The sequence below is a fragment of the Panicum virgatum genome, chromosome 9N (assembly GCF_016808335.1).
Source record: "Panicum virgatum strain AP13 chromosome 9N, P.virgatum_v5, whole genome shotgun sequence".
In the NCBI taxonomy this organism is placed as follows: domain Eukaryota; kingdom Viridiplantae; phylum Streptophyta; class Magnoliopsida; order Poales; family Poaceae; genus Panicum; species Panicum virgatum.
In genome coordinates this window covers 46,243,725-46,260,022 of record NC_053153.1, presented here as the reverse complement: position 1 = coordinate 46,260,022, position 16,298 = coordinate 46,243,725, and the positions used below count along the sequence as shown (strand labels likewise).

At 43.9% G+C, this 16,298-nt stretch overlaps 1 protein-coding gene across 2 annotated transcripts; it reads left to right on the top strand.

The window, feature by feature from the left end:
• Positions 1–11,660: 11,660 nt before the first annotated feature.
• LOC120689837 lies at positions 11,661–15,931 on the top strand. Of its 2 annotated transcripts, none has more exons than XM_039972266.1 (4): positions 11,661–11,792; positions 13,411–14,736; positions 14,854–14,966; positions 15,070–15,931. In XM_039972266.1, exons 2-4 carry the CDS (start codon positions 13,419–13,421, stop codon positions 15,502–15,504), a joined length of 1,866 nt encoding a protein of 621 aa, XP_039828200.1. In that variant the 5' UTR covers positions 11,661–11,792; positions 13,411–13,418; the 3' UTR covers positions 15,505–15,931. The 2 variants fall into 2 exon arrangements, with proteins under 2 accessions (XP_039828200.1, XP_039828201.1); XM_039972267.1 differs by lacking the exon at positions 11,661–11,792 and adding an exon at positions 12,426–12,446.
• The last annotated feature ends 367 nt before the right edge of the window (positions 15,932–16,298 follow it).

Here is a 16,298-nt window from a genome sequence, read left to right as displayed (position 1 = left end):
ACGTGCCAGCCTAGTCGTAGGTACTAGCAACCGAGACTAAAGGTAGCTAGTTTTTGAACATAGGACTAAAGGCCAGGATATTTAGTCCCGGATTCATAGTCCTAGTTGGAAACTGAGACAACATCGGTTTTCGAACCGGGACTATTAGGACGTTCTCCCGTAGTGATTGTAACAAACTCAATCTCTATAACCTGGCCAGTTGATGTGTCCCTATAATACATGACCCATTCATGAGAAAGGGTAATAACACTTACACATTTTACAAATAGAACAAAGCAATTTAGGAAATACTTTAAGGCATTGTTTGAATAGACCATTCACTTATAATAATTTACATGGATTACAGTGAAAATTAACTAATTTATATCGGGATCTCGCTTGGCATGTTTGGAGAGGATTATTATTAAGTTTATCCGGCACATATGTATGTAACAGCCCACGGACTGAGTGGGCCGGGCCAAAATCGCGAGCTACTGTAGCATGCTACTGTAGCGTCGGGATTTAGTCCATACTGGAAGCAGAAGTGAACCCAGACCAATTTAAATACCAGGCCCAGGGAAGCTAAAAAACTCCGGTTGCAACCTTTTGCGCGAAGCGAGGACGAAAGCGCAAGAGAGTTATTTAGCAGGTGTGGTTTACTCAACGTGCAGAGTAGATCTAAGCCGTTATCCCGGGGCAGGTCGTTACAGTGGTATCAGAGCCGACTCTCGCGGTTTCACGCCACATACGGGCAGAAGTGCGCGGGCATGAGCACGGGCGCGTGGGAGCGCAGATGCCAAGGCATGTGGACGGGCGCGTGCGAGGCATGGACGTCGCACAGGGACCGTTGGCACTGGACACACGGACATGGCACATGGGACCGTTAGCACTAGACGTATGAGACGTGGCCAAGAGAGGAGATCCTGGTGGTATTTAGATTGGTCTGGTACTCGACGGGGACGTCGAGTCCTAAGGGGGATGATTGTAACAGCCCACGGACTGAGTGGGCCGGGCCAAAATCGCGAGCTACTGTAGCATGCTACTGTAGCATCGGGATTTAGTCCCATACTGGAAGCAGAAGTGAACCCAGACCAATTTAAATACCAGGCCTAGGGAAGCTAAATAACTCCGGTTGCAACCTTTTACGCGAAGCGAGGACGAAAGCGCAAGAGAGTTATTTAGCAGGTGTGGTTTACTCAACGTGCAGAGTAGATCTTAGCCGTTATCCCGGGGCAGGTCGTTACAACATATGACTCCAGTTCTGTATTAATAAGCCTAATGCTTTAACTAGATATCCCTATCTCAGAATATAGCTACATTTATATTTTTTAAGTCAGATCTTTCAAATTTTAACTCTGATTAGTAAAAAAAAACTACAAAGATTGACAACATAAAAATGATATTAGTTGATTCATGAAACCTGATATCATAACATGTAACTTTTCTATTTGAGATATCCTTTTAGCAATATTATTGGCCAGAGATGGAAATATTTGACTTTTAAATGTAGCTATATTTTGATATAGAGCACTACTAGAAAACGGGCCTTGGGCACCGGCTGAGAAAGGCCAAAAGCACCGGTTTCCCAACCGGTGCCCCGCAACCGCGACCATTAGCCTCTACTTAAGACACCGGGTTTTTCAACCGGTGCCTTAGGCCTCCATTGGTACCGGTTGGAAATACCAGCCGGTACCAAAGAGGCTGCCACGCTGACGTAAGGTGGCAGCCCCTTTGGTACTGGTTGGTATTTCCAACCGGTACCAATGACCTTTTCCCTTTTTTTTCCCAAATTCAGTTTTGTTTGTTCTATTTATTACTGTTTATTCTTTTATAATTGCTAAACGCACTCAAGCTCTACAGTACTCTACATTCATTGGTTGTTCGTGTTCGTTTTCAGAGAATATTTGAAACTAACTAAAAGTGAAATGCGAGCATGTAATTAAGCTAATTACATGAACTAATATATTTACAAATTTACAAACATCAAGGCATAATGTTTAAAAATATTTACAAATGTACAAGTCATGTTAGCCGTCCAACTACTAGTCCCCTCAGGATGTCGATGAAAATCCTCTATCGATGTGACCGTCGTGGTAGAACTCGCCTCTAGGATCCAAGATCTCGTTCAAAATGAATCCGGTGAGCTGCTCGCATACGGCGTTGATCTGATCAGTAGAGTAACATTCATCCCCCATTTGAGACATCTATCATTTAGGAAAAAAGCATTAACATTCTGTGCGTTAGTACAATTATGAAAATATACTAGTGAACGGTTTGGACGTACTCTCGTTTCTTCATCAGTAGCCTTCCCGCATGGAGTCATGATGTGCAAGAAGTCGCATACGTAGTACCCGCACCAATCAGTTCCTTGTTGTTGTCTCGCATACTTAAGGAGAAACAAATAAATTACTCAATTTAGAACAATTTGGGATTATATACTTAACTAGACAAATCTTTATGAATGAACATACCGGATAATCCATGTTAACGTTCAGTTCGGGCCTCCATTGACCACGTCCTTTGTTATTTTTCACAAATTTTTTCCAAACCCTTATTGGATTGTCCGGAGAGGTTAATTAGTACTGGCCAATCGTTGGTGGTTATGAAAAGCAATGCACGCAGGTTAAAATGATCCTCTGCGTGCGCATCCCACATACGAACACCCTCATCTTTCCACAACAATAGAAGATCCTCAATCAGTGGTTTCAGATACACATCTATATCGTTACCGGGTTGATTCGGGCCGGGGATAAGCACCGGCATCATAATGAATTTCCGCTTCATACACAACCAGGGAGGAAGGTTGTATATACAGAGTGTTACAGGCCAAGTACTATGACCACTGCTCTGCTCACCGAAAGGATTCATGCCATCCGTACTTAAGCCGAACCTTATATTCTTCGCTTCATTTGCAAATGTTGGGAATGTTCTGTCCACTTTTTTCCACTGCGACCCATCAGCGGGGTGTCTCAACATATTGTCTTGCTTACGTTCTTCTTTGTGCCATCGCATCAATTTAGCATTCGTTTTGTTCATGAACAAATATTTCAGACGTGGTATTAGAGGAAAATACCACATCACCTTGGCAGGCACCCTCTTCTTGACACGCATCCCCTCAACGTCGCCTGGATCATCTCGAGGGATCTTATACCGGCATGCGTTGCATACAGGGCATGAATCCAAATTTTCATACTCACCTCGATATAGGATGCAGTCATTAGGACAAGCATGTATCTTCTGTGCCTCTAATCCTAAAGGACAAATAACTTTTTTTGCCTCGTATGTTGTCTCCGGCAAGGTGTTACCCTCAGGGAGTAAGTTTTTTATAAGTTTCAGCAACTCCTCGAATCCCTTGTCAGACAAACCATTTGATGCCTTCCATTGCAATAATTCCAATGTGGTACCCAACTTCTTTTGGTCTTGTTTGCAATTAGGGTACAACAATGTTCTGTAGTCCTCCAACATACGCTTCAGATCTCTCGATTCCTTTTCTATTTCGCAACCTTCCTCAGCTTCGCGCAGCATCTGACCAAGATCATCTTCTACAATATATCCTTCAGTATCTTCTTCAGGCTCACCCATTGCAGTGTCGTTGAAAAAGGAATTATAATTGGCTGCAAAGTCAGGAATCATGTCCTCTTCTTCTACATTATTATCCAGCTCAATTCCTCTTTCGCCATGCTTGGTCCAAACATAGTAGTTCGGCATGAAACCACTATTGAACAAGTGACTATGGATGGTTCTTGATGATGAGTAATCCTTCTCATTCTTACAGAATTTGCATGACAACGAACGAAACCGTCATACTTGTGTTTCTCGGCCGCTTCTATGAATTCATGCACGCCATCAATGAACTCCTTTGAACGCCGATCGGCCATGTACATCCATTGCCGACTCATCTAGGTCCACAATACATTTATATACATCATTGTAGTGTACAAATAGTACATTCATACTATAATAAATTTAAATTCAAATTTATAATTGATAATGCTTATAACTATAATAAATAGATACTATCCACTTATCAAATAAATTAAATGATAACTGCTTCTAAAAACCAATTGCTAAGTTATGGAGAAAAATAACTAACCTTTTTTGAAAAAAAACAAAAATTCGCCTCCCCTCCCCTCACTCAGCTGCCATGAACAGTGAGTTCACGGCAGCTTGGAGGGGGGAGGGGTTGGGGTATTTATAGGCGTGGCTCAAAGGCACCGGTTGGTGCTCAACAACCAGTGCCAAACAAAAGGCATAGGCACCGGTTGATGTTACTAACCGGTGCCTTTGTTGTGGGCACGTGGCGGCACCGGGCCATGGCAAAATCCGGTGCCATTGTCCACCCTTTAGGCACCAACCAACCGGTACCTATTCCTCCTTGTGCTTTTGGTACCGGTTGGTGGCACTAACCGGTTCCTATATTGAAGTTTTGGTACCAGGTGATGCTTTAACCCGGTATCAAACACCTTACCTTTGATCGCCGCTGGCCAAAGGTACCAGCTGCTTTTGCAGCCGGTACTGATGCGTGGCATTAGTACCGGTTGCAACAGCAGCTGGTATCTTTGGCCTGTTTTCTAGTAGTGGAGGAATAATGGCAAGCTTGAAGGGAATGCACCTGAACAATTATGATCTAATCAACCATACTGGCAATGGGTCTTGTTGTGGTAGTTGTGGTGCCTAAGCTTAGAGGATAGAACAGGCAGGTTTTTGCGGTGTGGCGAGGTTGAGGTGCTCGAGGGCGAGTTGAGTCGAGTTGTGCAACAGACTGCGTGGTTTGATGACCTAATCCAACTAGTCAGTATTGCATAAAGCTATATCTTTTAAAAACCATTAAAAGCTAGAAGTATTTTAATATTATGTTTCATAGAACTAATACTTTGCCACACCAGCCTCAGTGGCATTTCGATGTCATTTAAATCACCGGTGATCACATGACAATGGCGTTTAGGTGCCATTGGATGTACACCTTTAGATAAATGTATCACATAACTGGCTAATCGCCATTCCAATCAAATTCAAATATTATGACTAACAGTAGCTTTTTTTTTTAAAGCTAACTGTAGTATGAAGCGCCTCCTCACAAAATAGTTGCAGGTTTTCAAAATCTACTCAGACAACAATATGCGAGAGAGCTCATCTTTAGTACGCATTGACAATTAGGGCCCAAAAATTTTGCATGGAGCATTAAATGTAGTTGAAAAAAATAACTAATTATACAGTCTAACTGGTTAGCATGAGTTGAATCTTTTAAGCCTAATTAGTCCATAACTAGATATTATTTGTCAAGTAACAACAAAATGTGCTACATATCAAAACCCAAACTTCTTCACCAACTAAACACACCCCTAAGTTTGCTGTTCATGCATTTTACTTAGATAATTTTATTCTGAATAAAAAAATATAGGTTTAAAATGATCCAAATATCATGATCACATCTTACCAGGTGTTTGGTCTCGGCTCAAGAAGCCCAATAAGGCAATAGCCAGGCGGTTTTTTCTTTTTTATATTTTTTTAAAATTAAAATTTCAAAAATATATGTCCGTTTTGAAATATTTCAAAAATACCCCCGGTCGCCCGCCCATAGGGCGACAGGTCTTAAGTGTAATTTTTTTTCTTGAAATTCGCAATGAGGTCCCTGGGAAAAAAAAGCCCTGTCGCCCCCCCAACGGGCGACAGGGGCCTGTCGCCCACCCCTGGGGCGACAGGGGCCTGTCGCCCGTTGGGGGGGGGGGGGGGCGACAGGCCCTTTTTATAAACCCTAACCGCCATTCCCTTTGTCATTTTGGCCCAAAAATTCAAGAAAAAAGCTGGAGTAGTCGGCTAACGTACTCGCAACTAGATACACTATAGAAACCCGTGATCGCCGTGCTGAGTAGTGGCAACCTGTGATCTCGTACTCGCAGCTAGATACACTATGGTTCCTATTTTGAGCTATTCAAGCGTGTAGTCGGCATCATCGTCGGCAGGATCTGGGCCGCTAACTCCTACCGCACATAACTTGTCCTTCATTAAATCACGGAAAAAAATCGCAAGAACTTCCCTTATTTCACAAGCATTATGGAACCCAGAAACATAATAAGTTCGCATCAATAGTATGTATAGAAACAAATGACAAGTAAACTAGCACAATCATAAACATCGGATACAAATAAGCGGGTCCACAACTATCTCATTACAAATAAACACCAGAGATACAAACATCAGGTATATCTAACCACCCCTAGGGCGTCGGACCCTCTTAGCCCTCTGCTGGGCACGGACATGGCCCTCGGAGTAGGTGAGAACATCCGGAGACCTCACCTGTCGCTCAGGACGCGCAAGGGGCTGCGGTGTCTGCTGTTGAGAGATCCCAAATGGTGCTCCTCCTAGCTGTGAATACCCCAAGACATCGGGGTCACCTTGCGCGGCAGGCTCTTCTGGACTCAAGCTGTCGAAGTCGTCTAAGGTGAAGGTCTCGTTATCTGGTCCAAAGGAGGAAGAAGAAGGTCCGGCGCCCGCATGGGGGTAGAATCCTATGCAAAAAATGTGGATGTTAGCGTACGCTCGTATATTTTGTCATGACATGTAGAAACCGAAATACGAAACATAAACTAACCTGTGTAGGCCGGTATCTGTGGCCCCGGTACCATCCCTGGATACGGTCCGCCAACTGGTGCTGTCCCTCTAAACATTCCAGTATGGCCGAACGCAGTAGCTGGATCGTATCCTGTATGTGATATTAGTAAATATGTAGGAACACTTGATCTAATTTTAAAGAGATATGTACGTTACCTGCACTTGGGAAAAACTGCGACGTCGGCCCGTGCATGGTCGACGGACACGGGAACGACGACGAGGCCTGAGACGACCCGTGGCTGTCTTCGTACTGCACACGGCTTCCGAAGTTGTGCACTACCTGACGCAATTGATCACGCTGCCTCGACCATGCCTCTGTCTGCTCAAACTGGGTCATTGGGGATCCGGCACGTACCCTCGTCAAGTAAGTCGAGCAGTCCGTCTCCATCATGTTGCAAAGGCGAATCTGCATCAATTCAGTAAAGGTACAGTTACAAACACATGAATTATCTTATGAATATGATTATATATATATGCAAATATGATCAAGAGACTCACCGCGCCAGCTAGTGCCTCCACGTGGTGCCGGCCATAGCCATCCTGAGGCCTCGCCTGGTGTGGCTGCGGGTGAGTGTCAACAAAAACCAGACGAGCCCGAGTCCGGGGTAAGTACCAGGTGAGGTAAGCCCTAAAGGAGCTGTCTGTGTGTGGTCCTGTTGGATGGACCAAGAGCTCGTCTGCCTGTTCCCATTGGTCCACCCACGGCTGGATCTTGGTGAGCCAATCATCAGAGCACGGCAAGCCACTCCTTGACAACCTACAAAGTGGACCACGAAGAATCGTTAGATTCGACACGAATGTATGAGCCAAGTTCATTCATAATTACCTGTGGTCCTGGCGACTGACACGATCCAACGCGGTGGGCACCGGAAACTCCTGGCACTGCCCAAACTATCTCCTGACTCTCTAGGGGCAATATGCCTCAACCGCGATGTCATAAACCAGGACGGCGGAAGTAAGCCACAGGCTCGCATTCGCGGAGCAGTGCGAAGACAGGCCTGCTGGTGCATGGGTAGCCACAGCCTCTGGGCTGTAAGGCTCCCAGACAACGTCCTCGGGCGTCAGCATGTCGAGCTCTGAAACAAACTCAGGATATGCGCATCTAACCTGCGCATGCGCCCAGGACCTCTGCATTCGGAATAAGTAACATTAAAAGTGCGCTAATGCATCATGTAACAATGAATAACAAAATTAGATGTATAAGAACGCACTTGACGCCAGATCCAGATAGTTCCCATAGTGGGCCTCTCGTCTTCCTCTTCGCCGTACATGCCCCCGTGGTAAGGCTCGTGGCTGACCAGGGGCCGACCAACGGCTAGCCTCTCGTACGACCAAAGCTGTAGCAGTAGTGGGCACCCTGCCAAGATAGCGTTCCCATGTGTCTTCATGCAGCCGTCGCAGAGTCCATGGTAAGTGGCTGCAAGTACCGCCTCATCCCAGCTGTAGGGCGGTATGTCCTCGTCCCCATCCGCAATCTCCCGTGCATACGGAAGGAGAATCCTATCGACCGAGTTGCCATGAGTGTTGTTGAACATGATGTAACCAAACAACCAAAGTAAGTACGCCTCCAGCGATCTGGTCACACTGTACTCGTCTGCATCCGCAGCCAACAGGACAGGCTGCATAAATAATTAAGATTAATGGTTTCAACTGTCAATGGAACATTTGAATTGTAACAATTAAATTTATATATGGAATGAATACGTATACCTCATGTCCCCAGGTGGATACAACTGCTTCCTTGCTGAAGTACGGTGAAACAAATACTCCTGGCTGCAACGCAGACTCTGCACATGCCGCAATGAGATGGGAGCATGGCAAATGCAATAACTTAGGCTTCATGCAGGAGCAGAAGGCTTTGCCATCAACTGTAATCAAGCTCTCCTGTACCACCCTATCTCTACGGATACCACGACCACTTCTATCCTTGCATAGAACCTCAAATCTATGCTCCATTGTACCTGTCGATATGACGCGATGCAGTTTGACCTTTTCAATCTTCTCTTGCATATATTGTGTCACTCTTTTGCAAAACTGAATTTGGGGGTTGCTGATGTTTATGCTTGCAGCCGTGTAACGCTCTCTGAAATACTTCATGCACCCATACATGATGAACTCAACAATTCCCACAAGAGGAAAGGCACGACAAGAACGCATAACCATATTGAAACACTCTGCATGGTTCGTTGTCTGAATACCATACCGTATTCCGTTGGTATCATAAAGGAATGACCATTTCTCCTTAGGTGCACCTCGAATCCAGTGTGAAAATGGCTTCTCAATTGAATCCCTAGCCTCTGCAGCCTGACTCGTGCCTGCTCCTGATGCCCTTACCTTCACTAGCTCTGCAGTCAACGAATCAAGCATCTGCCATAATGCATTGAATTTTCTCTGTTAATTTTGGGTGCACAACCTCTTAAACAGGTTCTTAAGATCCTTGTTCTTAAAGTGCTCATAGAAGTTTGCACCCATATGCCTAATGCACCACCTGTTTTGAACATCGGGCCATAATCGAGGCGTTGTCGCAGTTCCACGTTGCAATTTCAGTATTGATTGCAAGATACCTGCATGCCTATCACTAATAAGGCACACATCTGGACGTGCAGCAACAACATGAATCTTCACTCGTTCAAGGAACCAATACCAACTGTCTATGTTCTCATTCTCAACAAATGCAAATGCGAGCGGAACTATTTGGTTGTTGCAATCTACACCGATTGCGGTGAGTATTTGACCTTTATACCTTCCAGTAAAAAATGTGCCATCAATGCAGATTACCGGAAGACAAAACTGAAATGCTCTAACACAAGCACCTATGCAAAAGAAGGCTCGTTGCATAATTCTTTGTCCCCTAGTCAAGGCTAGTCAAGGTATGTGTCATAAAACCTTCCAGGATTTCTAGCAGCAATCTGGGATAACATACGAGTTAGGTTATCATATGATGCCTCGTATGTACCGAACCGCATCTCCAACACCCTTTGTTTAGCCCGCCATGCCTTCAAATAACTGATTGTGTACTGGTAAGTCTGCTCAATGTGTCGAACAATCATTTTTGGCTCATAATTTAGGTTGTCCATAATAAACCCATACATTTGCTTTGCCACAAAGTCGCATGATATATTGCGATGCGAGGTAACAACTTCTGACAGCAAACAAGTGTGCTCTGTGACAATGGAACATTTCCAGTTTGACTTCCATTTTCCTTTGAATGCATGTACTCGCCATGGACATCCAGCATTCACACACTTCACCTCATATTCTTTACTGCCAGACTTTACGACTCTGAATTCTCGTTTCAATGAGATTGCCCATAGTCTCACAGCATTTTTTATGGCTTCAATATTTGGATATGTTGCACCTTGCACTACCTCATTCCCTCTGTACTCCCACTCCTGATTTCGTACATCTTCTGCGACATGACTGCCAAAACCATGCTCCTTCCACTCTTTTGGCAATGAGTACTGCTCGTCATCAGATGAGCCCTCATATTCTTCCATCTCTATTGCGGTTTGGTCATATGCTTCCATCTCGTCCACAATGTTATGTATCCTCTCTCCCTCATCAGCAAGGCCCTGTGGTCCCATGTTTTGGTTCTTTGTCTCTTCTGACTCATCTTGCTCAACATAATTGGCCTCTCTTCGAATACTCGGAGTTCCTTGATCTGCACAATGTTGGATTTCATTTTGTGTCTTCTCCTGAATTTGAACAAGAATGACCAGAGGCCACCCACGCTCTAGAGCTGCTTGCATGTACTTCTGCCAGTCATCAGTGCTGTGTATCATCATTAATTCCCATAATTCACTATCTACCTCCCAATTAACAAGAGACTGGACAGTGATCACATGTGTCAACGGATCAACATGGAACCCACGCTGCAGCCACTTACATATGGAACCAAAACTCCTTTCCAGAGGTTTATCTATGCCGCTAGATGTGCGCTTAAAGGCAGAAAGATCTACTCCATTTGGCCCATACATAATATTGTATTCACCATAAAATACTTGAAACTGCATCTTGCTCGACATATCTGTATATCACATAATAGTTATCGAGTTATACTCTTACTTCACTACCTTATTCAATAATCCGTAAAAACTAAGTATGAAATTCAACTACAACGTATAAATATTCATAAATACGTGATGGCACTCAAATTCTATACTGCATATACCAAATTCTATTCTAAATCATAATTAATTTATAAACACGTCTCTAATAGTACTGCAATTGTAATAATAAATACGTAGAACTAATTTTCTAAACTAATTTACTACTACGTAACTACAAACTAAAGTATCATTGAACTCCTACTTAAATGGTTCTACTATAGCACTAATTAAATTAAATTACTCATATTTAAATACGTAGTACTTAAATATAATTTAAACTAAATGTACTAACCTGCAGATCACAAGTCCTGAATCCGGTAGGGCTTCGCCGCTTTCCTTCTCCTCACTCCTCTCTTTTTTTCTGGATTTTTTGTGGAATTTTCGGGCTCAAATGAGGAGGGAAGGGGAGGGCTGGAGCTTTTATAGGGGGATACCCCGGTCGCCCGCGGGGGGGGGGGGGGGGGGGGGCGACAAGCCCCCCCCTGTCGCCCGCGGGGTGGGCGACAGGCCCCCTGCCGCCCGTGGGCTGGGCCCAGTGGCCGGTCGCCCGTGGGCTGGGCGACAGGCCCCTGTCGCCCGTGGGCTGGGCGACAGGCCCCTGTCGCCCGTTGGAGGGGCGACAGGGGCTTTTTTTTTTCCAGGGACCTTATTGCGAATTTGAAGAAAAAAAAATTACACTTAAGGCCTGTCGCTCTAAGGGGGGCGACCGGGGGTATTTTTGAAATATTTCAAAACAGACATATATTTTTGAAATTTTAATTTTAAAAAAAATATAAAAAAGAAAAAACCGCAATAGCCAGACCGAGTAGCACTTATAGCATTCCATTCCATTTCCCAGGCGCCGGAAGCAACTTCTCTGCAGTACCGCTCCCTCACTGACGTGTGGGGCCGGGCCCACACGTTCACTGACGTGTGGGGCCGAGCCCACACGTCAGGGACTCAACTTCAGATGGCAGTACTGCAGCCGGCTGCCCTCTTCTGCTACTTCCCCAGTCCCCCACCATCGGCAGAAGCCAAGAACCCTCTTTACTCTGACCACCCTCCCCTCGGCCGCCGGCCGCCGCCATCTGCGTCGCTACAGACGCATCCGAGGTCAGTCCGCTCCCCACTTCCTCCAACCCCCTTGTTTGGTATTTTGGTCCGGTTGGCGATTCCCGGAAGAGCTATAATGGTGGAGGCGCCAGTTCGTCTTCCTGTTTCGTTTCTTTTCTTACGTGCTCCTTGGATGGATTCCTCGCGAAATATTTAGTGTTTTTCGTATTTCCTCCATTATGCGATATAGTATAGTTTACAGATGCAGATTGGACCCCTGCATTTTGGGTATTGGGGGTCCATTGGTCCCGGAATTTGTGCTGAGAAGCATGATGGTTACATTATGTTTATGCGCGTCCGATGCAAAATATATAAGCATTGTTGGCCGCAAGATGATTAACATTGGGGTTCGGGTGGAAAATGGAGTAGCAGGAGCAGGGGGCTTGTTATTGTATCCTGGATTGAAAAAATTGGTTTCATAACCACGCTTTGTAACCATTCTTTGGTCAATATCTTACAGATCTGAATGTGGAAGCCCAACCAATTTGCATTTAATAGAAATTTCGATTCAACTTGTTTTGTGGCTTAACAGAAGCCTTCCTTGGTCGTAATGTACTATGTTGGTCGAGGAAGCTTGTGCACATCAAGGTCGAGGAACTGAGAGAATGTGTGAAAAAATGGAGTAGGGCCTGTTGATGAAGTGTGCTGTCGCAGGTCATGTTCTTTTGTGTTAAGTTGATTACTCCCTCCATCCCAAATTATTATTCGTTTTGGCTTTTCTAGATACATTAATTTTACTATGCATCTAGACATGATATATATCTAGATGCATAGCAAAAATTATGCATCTAGAAAAGCCGAAACGACTAATAATTTGGGATGGAGGAAGTAGCGGGCGTACCCAGTGCCGTAGGCTTCCCGCACTGTGCGGGGTCTGGGGAAGGGTTGTTTTTAAGCCCCAAGCCTTACCCACACAAATGTGCAGAGGCTGGGGCTCGAATCCGGGAACTTCCGGTTACAGACGGTAGGCTCTACTGCTGCACCAAGCCCGCCCTTCGGATGGAGGAAGTAGTAAATTAGAAAATAGTGGAGCTTACACCTGTACGGTTGTACCAGTCTTCAGAGATGATGCTATACAAATGTGTTGTCAGTTTTCACTTGTATTACTACCTCCACTCAATTAATGCTACACATACAAAAACTATACGTATGTGCTGGCTTAGACAATAATCATCACACAAAACCTTTCAATTGTTAAGCTGAAGTCACCAAGCAAAATTGTTGTCCAAATCAGCACATAAGTGGAGTTTATTTTGTGTAGATTTTTTTGTAGATGCAGTGTTACTCCATCCACTCAACTAATTATGATATTGCTGACAGGAAAAATAGGTTGTTTTCTGCTGTATTTTTTTTTTGTGTGGAACATCATGATTTGTTGAATGGAGTAGTATTATGACTTTGAATAAATGAAAGATATGTTTGCTGCTTGTATGTCCATAGTCTGTAAGGATTGTCATGCACATCAGAATCAAGCACCACAAAATGATGCTGATTTATCACTCAATAATTCGACCTGTCATGATCCATTTGTTCATGCTAGTACCTTCTTTTTATGTAGCTTTTTGTTAATTCTGTTTGTTTAAAGGACCAATTTTTATTCCTTTTCTGTCAAATACAGAATAAGCAATGAAGGAACAAGAAAATGCACAAACTACCGACAGTGCAAAACAGATAGAAAAGAAGAGGAAAAAGGTTATGGAATGTATAGCCACATGGTTCAATGAAGCTGGGATTCCTTCTAATACTGTTTATCTGGAAAGTTTCAACTTAATGTTAGAAGCGATTGGACAATTCGGCCCTGGTTTACGGGGTCCCTCTCCAAGTGAATTTGATGGGTCATTATTGCAGAGGCAAGTTTTGGATATTAATAATTCAATTGAAACATTGAAGAAATCTTGTGCATTGGAAGGATGCTCTGTTCTGGTTAACAGAGGGCATGGGGATAATGAATGTTTCATATTGAACTTAGCAGTTCATTGTTCTCAGGGTGTGTCTTTCCTTCGTTCCATCCGTCTGCCGTCAGACATCAACAAAGATGAATCTTATGTATTTGAGCTAGTTGACTCTTGTATTGAAGAAATTGGAGAGAAAAGTGTGGTGCAGGTCATCACCGACATTAATCCAACGATGAAGTCAGCAAAAATGCTTACTGAGAAAAGGCCCAACATATTTTGGACTCACTGTGCTGCAGATTGCATTGACTCGATGTTTGAAGACATAGGTAATATTCCTTTGGTCAGGAAAACAATTGTTAAGGCAAGGTTACTAACTGCTTTTATTTATGGCCGAACACATTTGTTGGACATGACACGCAAGTTCACCGGCCAATGGGATTTAGTTCATGTTGGGATTACTTATTACACCACTTGTCTCTTGAACTTGAAGAGCCTTTATGATAAGAGGTTTGAGTTGAAGGCTATGTTTATCTCCAAAGAATGGGAGGACAGCAAATGGTCAAATGGATCTGTGGGCAAGAAATTCTATAATCTAGTAGTTAGTAACGAGTTTTGGCATGGGGTGCTATATACTATAAACAGTTTTGAGCCACTAGTGGATGTTCTCAGGAAGATAGGCAGTGACAGCTCTATGGGGTACATATATGGTGAGCTTACAAATGCAAAAATGGAAATTACCTTGCGTTTTGAAAACAATGAAGAGCACTATTTGCCAATATGGGATAATATAGATTTTAGATTAGATGCTGCCCTCAGGACACCGCTGCACCTAGCTGGTTATTATCTGAATCCATTCTTCTACTATCAGAACAAAGATGGAATTGAAAATGCAGAAATCTTCAGAGATGCATTTGTTGAGTGCACGCGCAAAATGATCCCAGATCAGCTTACACAAGAGAAAATTGTGAGTCAACTGGATCTTTACAGAAGTGCTTCACAGAGTTTTGGGACGGTTCATGCCATCTGTTCTCAGAAAAATCTCGATCCAGGTAAGTTCCATTTTGGTGGAAACTCTAGGTGTTCTTTTTTTTTGGGTTTGCTTCATTGCTTTCAATAATGATTATTTTGTAGTTCAATATTCAAGGTAACAGTTCTCCTATTTGTAGTTTCTTGGTGGGAATTACATGGCGGTGCAGCAAAGGACTTGAGCAGAATGGCACTAAGGTTGTTGAGGTTAACATGTAGCTCACTGGCATATGAAGAAAGATGGATCGAGCAGGTAATAAAGAATTAGGCTAGTTTCAAGTATTCATGTGCCAGTTCCTCTTATCATCATCTCATTTGTGTAACTATGAGCTTACTCTTCTTTGATTCCTCTTCAGCTGCATAAAAAGAAGCCATGTTGGATTAAACGTAAGCAATTCGAGGATTCAATGTTTGTGACGGTGAACAGAAGGATACAAGGGAAAGCTCAAATGAGAGATAGAGACCCTGTACTTGCATACCTTCCTGATGAAGATGAACCATTTGACTGGCTGGTGGGCATGTTCCGCTTTCATGCGGAACAACTTGAAAATGATGGTTTACGAATGGCACGGGCTAACAGTAGTGAGGAAGCAGGACTGTCTAAGCAAGCGAGGAAACTATTGGACTATGATGAGTATAGCTCATCCGAGGAAGGGTGCGAGGATGATGAAGAACCACCAAAGCGCTCCATCACTAAGAAGTTATCATCCAGTGCTTCATGCTCAAAGCGAGCAAAGAGGCCAAGGTCCATCGACGAATGCGAGGGAAGTGATGGAAACATCAGCTACTAAGTTCTGGTGGTGATGTACGGTCTGTTGACTTGTTTTCTGATCTGGAAGCGCTCATAGGATGGAGTCCCTACTGACCTTGGACTTATTGCTCACGTTGGACAGTTGACTGTATGCCCTGCATTGGTCTGGATGCTTTTGTCTGTATCATCATGCATGTGATTCGTAGACATCCAGTTTCACATCGAGTGAGCTACTTATTATCTACTTCATCGAGCATGCTTAGTTGGTAATTTCCTGGTGATATCTGAACATTAAAGTGGTGTTCAGACTGGCTTACCATCGCAAGAAACCCGTTTTTTGTAACTGTTTCGGCCCTCCGTTCTTCCTGCGGACATACATGCTCTGCTCTCCTTTTTTTTTTGGGAAAAAGACCCCCAAAAGAAGAAAGGAAACCCCCCAACAAGTTGGGTTCTGAAGTCCCCTACAAGTTGATTTTTGCCATTCAGTCACCTGCAATTTTTATATGGCTTTAGATTACCGTCTCTTCTGACTGCATACCTGGGCGCTTGCGTGGACATTTGACGTGGATAAATCTCACTAGCGCGGATCATTTTGGCTACCAGAGCTTAAATCTTGTTTGTGCTCATGAGCCCTCTATCTGATCTCCACTTCACCGCTTCTTCACTCTGTAATTGCGACCTTCTCGTTTCTCTTATTTTATACTAAAGGTGATGTCTTTTGCATAGGCTACATCATGAAACCAACGGATTACCTATGTCATCGGCTATGCGTCTACCCATACACTAGATTGGTATTTCTTCAAATATTTTCCATTAAGCGCTCTAGAAAATTCT

Bases quoted from the DNA above. Each gene is read 5' to 3' on its own strand.
- LOC120689837 (XM_039972266.1), top strand. From the start codon at position 13,419: ATGAAGGAACAAGAAAATGCACAAACTACCGACAGTGCAAAACAGATA. The intron at 14,737-14,853 runs GTAAGTTCCATT...TCCTATTTGTAG, and splicing joins TCAGAAAAATCTCGATCCAG to TTTCTTGGTGGGAATTACAT. The intron at 14,967-15,069 runs GTAATAAAGAAT...ATTCCTCTTCAG, and splicing joins AAGAAAGATGGATCGAGCAG to CTGCATAAAAAGAAGCCATG.